General features: G+C 46.7%; 1 protein-coding gene across 1 annotated transcript in view; it reads left to right on the top strand.

The window, feature by feature from the left end:
* Positions 1-7,334, top strand: part of CACNA1I (calcium channel, voltage-dependent, T type, alpha 1I subunit) — a gene marked incomplete at both ends in the record, with an annotated part of 32,131 nt that overhangs the window by 19,028 nt on the left and 5,769 nt on the right. Inside the window, 6 exons of the mRNA XM_010139201.1 lie at positions 186-276; positions 2,224-2,426; positions 3,590-4,006; positions 4,930-5,030; positions 6,099-6,222; positions 7,000-7,068. Of these exons, the coding sequence (XP_010137503.1) occupies positions 186-276; positions 2,224-2,426; positions 3,590-4,006; positions 4,930-5,030; positions 6,099-6,222; positions 7,000-7,068 (1,005 nt within the window). The remainder of the gene's footprint in view (positions 1-185; positions 277-2,223; positions 2,427-3,589; positions 4,007-4,929; positions 5,031-6,098; positions 6,223-6,999; positions 7,069-7,334) is intronic.

The following is a 7,334-nucleotide window of genomic DNA, read 5'->3' as shown; positions in this document are numbered from 1 at the left end:
CAGGAATGCAATATGTCAGCCATCTCAGGTCACGCAGAAGTCTTTCTAGTGATGACACTGATGCCTGGCTGTCAAGGAGGATTCTACAGTTGTTCCATCAGTGAAAGACAAGAACAAATGTTTGGGTTTGGGGGTTTTGGTTTTTTTTGTTATGAGTTCCCAGCTTCTAAATTTGTGTGTTCCAGGGTGATGCCAACCGGTCATACTCAGATGAAGATCAGAGTTCATCAAACATGGAGGAGTTAGATCAGTTCCAAGAGGTTCAGGAAGACTCAGGTACACTAACTCAAACAGCCTCATTTGATTATCTCCCATTGCTGTTTAGTTAGAAATCTGAAAGCAGATTCTGCAGAAAACTCACTCCCATCTCCAAGAATTTACTGGTTTCTGTTCTGAACTTTATGCTAATTTGTGGTGTTATCTGTGGAAAAACAGAGCTGTGTTGGTATCCTGAGGAAAATGGTAGCTAAGGCGAGCAGTTTTTGAATGACCTACAGATCAGCAGCTGGGAGTTAGTTAGGAGCTAGAGTGAGAAGTGAGACGGTCTCTGCTTAACTTCAGATGCACTGTTTTAGGAACATTGTATCCTAATCTGGGACCCATATTTGGATAGGAGATACCAACACATTAAAAAGAACTTAGATCTGAAAGTCTTGCCTCATAACAAGAGGCTAATGAAGCTTAGAGAAACAAGAGAAGTGACTTGATCACACACTCCGTAAGTGCCGACCATAAGGGGAGATTTCTCGTGGTAGATGGGTCTTTAATTGAGCAGAAAAAAACATAATGAGATTGTAAAGTTTGGAAGCTGAAGCTAGGCAAATTCAGACTGAAAAGAGGCATATAATTTTAAGGAAAGATAATTAACTGTTGAAATAGTCTGCCAACAAACTACCGGGTAAGGTCTCCATTGCTTGAAGTCTTACCTTGAAGACTGCAAGTCTTTCTACCAGATTATACTTCAGATGGGACTTGGTGGCAGGGAGCAGCAAGAATAGCTTGCTCTGCAATTGATGGTGAGCCAGGAGCTGAGGGGGAGTGACAGCCAGGCAGGAGGGCAGAGACCACATTGACAAGGGCACAATACTTGCACAAGATGAGCAGAGCAGATCCACTGACACTAGCCAGGGTCAGCCAGTGGTTCAGTGATTGCCAGGCAAGCCCACAGGGTGAGGCAGGTCTGAGCTCAAGCCAAGAACTTCAGTCATCAAGACAAGATCAGGGTCAGCAAGGTGCAAGGGCAGGACAAACATACCCACAGCACAACTCTGATGAGGACCACAGGCACAGGTCTGAGCTTAAATGTGGCTCCCACAGCAAGGAGCAGTGGCTCCAGTATTGGCTTGTCACAGCTCTTTCCTGCAACTTAGCTGTTTTCACAGCCATCTGATCCTGGGTTACATGACTATATCATATCAGAGCTTACCTTGAATGTAGGCAGCCAAACCTCTAGGAGGGCAGATAGGGAAGAGCTTACAGAGCCTGTTAGTACACTGACGGCTGTGATGCTGCATGCTGACAAGGATATGTGACCTTCACTATGCAATAGGTCAAACAAAAGTGATTGTTCCAGTCATTTGCATCGTCTCCATCCATCTTGACAAATGCTGATGGTTGTCTACAGCACCTAGCACAACCCTCAAAAGTGTCCTGAATCTTCAAGGCCAATGATCAGTCCTTTAAAGAGGCTCAGTGTAGTAGGATAGACTTATAAGAAGAGTAGGAATGCAGGAATTTAATGGTCACCCCAATACAAGGGTGTCTGTGGGTCTTCCCACATCTTAGCCTCTTCCTCAGTGTTTCAGCCTAATTGCTTTAAATAGCCAGTCTGACAGCTGGTGGTATTTGTTCAGACCTGAAGATGCATGTGTCTGTTCTTGGCATGCAGAAGCACACTCTCCTTCCCTTGCTGCCAGGCTTTGACTTTTTGTTCTGCCTGTCAGCCTGAGTCTGCCCGATCAGCGCTCTGCTCATCTGTCTGGCCCCAAGAATTACTGCCATCAGTTTGGGGGACTGAGAAGAATACTTCAAAGTCTTCCCAGAATGCTTTTGTCACAACACCCTAAGTCAGAAAGTATTTATGTTCATTGATGTTAAACAGCTAATATTCTGTTGGCTGCTGCTAACATGCTGAATAGTTTAGGTAAAGAAACAGTCACTGGATAGCGAGGAACGCACTTTCTTCTTTTCTCTACCTTCTTTTTTCTAAATCTTTCCACACAGATCCCAAGCTCTGTGCAATTTCTGTGACACCTAATGGACACTTGGACCCATCTTTGCCCCCTTCTAACGCACCAGTGGCTGCTGGGTGTGTCACCAACTCTTCGCACAACTCCCTGCAGCCTGACCAGATCCGTGTTGCTGTTGGCTCCCGGAAGAGCAGTGTGATGTCCCTGGGGAGAATGACCTATGACCAGCGTTCCTTGGTGAGTGAGTGAGCAAATAGAAACGTATGTCGTACCCTTTTGAAGTCCAAGTACTCTATTGTCTTTCTGCCATCATCTCGGAATTGCTGCGGAGGATTGCACTGCTGCTGTAGGCTTTGAACACAAGCACGTTACCTGTCTTTAAGAAACGTCAATTCACGTTATGTATCTAAATTTGCAGATTATTGAAGTCTATTTCCAGGTTATTGATCTATATTCCACTGAGTGTGGGATTCAGCTCTTTTATATTCTTCTGGTGGGAGAGGGAGAACACTAACGAGACAGTCTCCCTCTTAGAGTGATACACGTTTTGTCCCCTTGCCCCTTCCTTGTTTTCCTAGAGCATGGGACACAAAACGATGCCCTGAGTGAAGAGCATAGGAATATCTGGGTGATGCCAGAACTGCCAAGTCCCATGACAGATGGGTTTTCTGGAAGCCTTTGTAAAAATGAAGAGAGAAATATTGACTTGGAGCCTCCCATAGCAGGTCCCGCTGTGCCTCTTAGTGCTTCCCTAAGCACTTCTGGCTGTCTAACCAATGCATCACAGATCGGTCCACCATGTAACATCAGCTTCTGGGCTTTCTACCCATGAGTGCAGATTTGGGGTCTGCATCAGTGCTCAAAGGGTTCAAGGCCCTGTTGTTTGTAAACAGGGAGAGCTGGCAGCCACATACTGCACAGTAAGTTGCTGGTGTGGTTGGACTAGACTGCAAACCACAAGCTTGTTTCTCTCGTTTCTTCCCTTTACTAAGGCTGTGCTCAAAGGTGGCGTGTCACATCATCACACGGTACCTTGTGTTATCCTTTACCCTAGGGCAGCATAAAAAGCTGCCAATCAGGTTTTTTGAAAGATTTATTCTTGCTCTGTGCTGGTGAAAGTAACAACATCAGGCACTTGGCCTCTGGCTTTATTTTTTACCTTGCCTGTAAGTGTTTTGCACACAGATGGTGCTATAAAGTAATCACAGACAACTCGTTGTCAATTTATTGTCAGATGTACAGAGATTGCTGCTACGTTCCTACCATGCAACTTCCTCAATGGCTGAAAAATGGCAACCTCCTTGTTTAGGGGCCCAGGGAGAAGTCTATGAAGTGAAATAGAATCTCATGGTCCCTCATTGTGCCCGGAGTTGTTAAGTCCTTGTCCCACTCTCTTACAGTCTAGCTCCCGCAGTTCCTACTATGGTGCCTGGGGCCGCAGTGGAGCCTGGGGAAGCCGTCGCTCCAGCTGGAACAGCCTGGTCCGGGGACACAGCCTGAAACATAAACCTCCCTCTGCTGAGCAGGAATCCCTCCTGTCTGGGGAAAGACACAGGTCAGCAGATGGGGAGCCAGGTGAGACAGGAAGGGCATTTCAACACCGCCGGACACTTTCCCTGGACAACAAAGGCTCCTGTGACCTGCTGGAGTTGGCCTCAGTCCCGTCCGGCCATAGAATGACCTGTAAGCTGGGAGCAGCATCTGGGGCCAGTGAGCATCAAGACTGCAATGGCAAAATGCCTAGTATTGCCAAGGAGATCTTCCCAAAGATGAACAACCACAAGGAGCATGGAGAAGATGATGAAGAGATAGATTATGTGAGTACTTAGTGGAGGGAACTTGAGATTACACTGCAGTGCTGTGGGGAACCCCAAATTCATCCTCAAGTTTCAGTCTCCCTGCCACATGGATGGGAGAGCAGAATTGCTTTAAGTACAGCTGGAGAACAACGTTGAATGCAGATGGGACCTTCTAGGCCCAGACAAGCTCAAACCACATTGCCAGGCTGTCTGCAAGGCAGTTGTACAGGTGGATGGTGGGAGGAAGGCAGATGTGAGGTATGTGTGTGGTCATTCGGGGGCTGTTATTTCAGAGCAGCGCAGACAGTGATTTCTACAGGCTAGGAAAGGCCAGGCTGTGTGAACAGCAAGAGCTTTGCATGGGGAACATCAGCAGATCAGAGCAGGAAGCACAGGCATGAGAGATAAGGCAAGTGGGTTTTGCAGTACCAGCTTGGGAGACTGCAATGCCCAATCTGTGAGCAGATCAAAGGATGAAAAAAGTGAAGGAAGGGTGAGTAGAAATTTGAATAGACATATATGCTGTATAAAATTAAATCACTTCCAAGCCCAAGTGCAAACAGAAAGCCTTCCTGTCCTGGCCTCTCGTTTAAATGAGGTAGTGAGGAAACACTGTCCTCATGTAACAGAGCTGCTTCAAGAGCTCTGAGAAAGCATTGCTGGAAAACACCCTGCTCTGGAAAGGACATCAGCAGTTTTATTTGTAATGATTTGGGGAGGAAACCAGATGCCAAGAAGTAAACAGGCCCTGGCAAAGCAGCTCCTACCTCCTTTTCAGTGTCTTGTTCCTTTTTGAGTCCATTTCCTCTTTGGGAGGCTTAAAGAAAGGCAGGTAGTGCACCTGGCAAACTGCAGGTAGTGGTGTTTTGGGGTCAGATGTGAAAGGAAGAATGCAAGTGGGACGGTAACCAGTGGCACTTGCTTCTGCTGCATCCCTCCAGAGCCTGTGCTTTCGCATCCGGAAGATGATGGAAGTCTATAAGCCAGACTGGTGTGAGTTACGGGAAGACTGGTCCATATATCTCTTCTCTCCCCAGAACAGGTTTGTGCAGTTTTTGCAATGAGAGGGTTCAGGAGATGGGGCAGATTCTGTTGCCGTGCTGGCCACATCCCCTGAGCTGCATATGAGGTTGCAACTTTAAACTTACCAGCTGGGAATGTGTTTTGTCTCCTCCACCATCCCTTCTAGAGCCAAACAGCCCCTCCTTGATCCTGGAGATGAAAGGAAGGATGAGAATCCTAACTAGCTATCATGATTTCCCCTTCCTTTGGAGCACCCCGTTTTTCTTTTGTGTAATCATAAATATTTATAGCAAAGCAAGACAGGGAATACTAACATCAACCCAGAAAGGAGAAGGAATGTGTTATTAACGACTCCATAATACTTACATTTCCTCCCCTGGTACCAGAACAGTCTCTCCATTTCATTTTCAGTCTTGGTACCAACTTATCAGCAGTCATATCACACCTTTTAGGGCAAAGTTAGAATTCTTCTTTTCTGAAAAAAAAAAAAAGAAATTTGGGATAAATTTTTTCCTGCTAAAGGGGACTTCCCACCAGGATAAAACGTCTGTGTACCCCATGGTATTTGCGCCCATGTGCATCACCCCTTGAGAAGAAGGAAGTTTCATTACAGGTCATGAGAGAGAGCTCTTTGCTCTGTGTGACACCTATGCTAACGGGCACAGTGTCTTTCAGAGTGGACAGAAGTGTGGTCTCCATGACTGCCAGCTTACCTGCCTCTCCTCAGCTTTCAGCATGCAGCCTCTTTGCCCTGGGGTAGTACAAAGAGTAAGTTCAGGAGGAAAACTGAAACTTAGCCTCTTCTCTACAGGGCAAGAGAGGAATACAGAGCTGTAGTGGTTAGGAAACCACTCTGGCACTGGGACAATGGATGAAGGGTCAGCTCTTGCTCTGCCCTTGCTCTGCTCCAGGCTCCCTGTGTGACTGTGAGCCACCCTGAGATACTGCCATGGCAAGGGACATCAGTATCACTGGTGGAAAGCTGCTACATCAGAGTTCAGTTTTGGCCAGACCTCTCAATTCTGACCTCATAACTCCTAACCTTGCTCTGCACAAGGCACAGGTGACTACTGAAACTCTCTTGCAGGTTTCGCCTCCTCTGCCAAACCATCATTGCTCACAAGCTCTTTGACCATGTCGTGCTGGCCTTCATTTTCCTGAACTGCATCACCATTGCCCTGGAGAGACCACAGATTGAACACAGAAGCACGGTGAGCACCATTTTCTCCTACCTGATTTTTAGCACAACCCCTGACAGAGGTTCGTCAAGTGTTCCTGGCACTGGTATGACCTCTGGAAGAATTTCAGTGTTAAACACCAGCTCCCACTCATCTATTCAAATGCCCAAGTATTAGTAATTTTTATAGTGTGTGCTTCCCCTGCAGTTTTATAATGAGGCAACCCACTAAGCCTAGTTTCCTCCCTCTTGAGAAGTAAGAGAGTCCACCCAGGCACCTGCAGTTAAGAGGTGACTGGCAAAAGGGACAGGGACTGAAAGATAGAAGTAACTTACTTTCTCTAGGAATGTTATATCATCATTCATGCATGCTGCTTCTGGGCTATCTTGGAGATGGCTCAAGCTGGCAAGTGAAATGGCTTTTTCTATATGTCTGCCTTAGCTGTCCCTCAGACTCTTACACAGAGTCCAGTGGTCAGTGCTCAGCAGCCCTTTGGGAAGGAGTCCCAGGTCAGCGCAGCAGGTCAGGATTGGGCAGCACTTGCAGAAAGGGGCAGAGGGTGCCTTGAAACCACATTTGCAGGGTGCATTGCAAATCTCATCCACTGTGCTCTTGCCGAATTGTGTAGAATCCTGTCCCAGACATGGCACAGGACTGAGCCAACTTTGCCAAGGACACCTCTCCTATTTCCACAACTTTCAGACCCTCCACAGGAAAGCAAAAGATATCAAGTTCATAGGAGGGGCCTGAGAGAGTGACAAAAAGAAGTCTAAGATATATTTAAGGCCTTTCTCTCTTTTTTTTTTCTAGGAGAGAATCTTTCTCACTGTGTCCAACTACATTTTCACAGCAATTTTTGTAGCTGAGATGACACTGAAGGTAAGTTATTGGAGATAAATAGCTCAGAGCCTTTTCTCAGTGTCAGGAACAACACAGTTTGTATTTGCTCAGCACCCTCCTAAAATCTCTCCATCTTTTCAGTGCGCCAGTCCTTCCCTCTACCTTGATAAAGGCAGATACTGCCTGGGGTTGAGTCCTCTCGTCAGGCGTGGAGGGGATGATTATCCTAGGCTTTAAATCCAGAGGGATCTTGGTATCTGGGAGGAATTGCTGGCCTACAGGTCCAGATTTTGTAATAACATCAA

This window comes from Buceros rhinoceros, unplaced genomic scaffold, assembly GCF_000710305.1.
Source record: "Buceros rhinoceros silvestris isolate BGI_N320 unplaced genomic scaffold, ASM71030v1 scaffold1317, whole genome shotgun sequence".
NCBI lineage: Eukaryota > Metazoa > Chordata > Aves > Bucerotiformes > Bucerotidae > Buceros > Buceros rhinoceros.
Note: the sequence above shows the minus strand (reverse complement) of the source record. Positions and strands in the feature narration are given on the sequence as shown.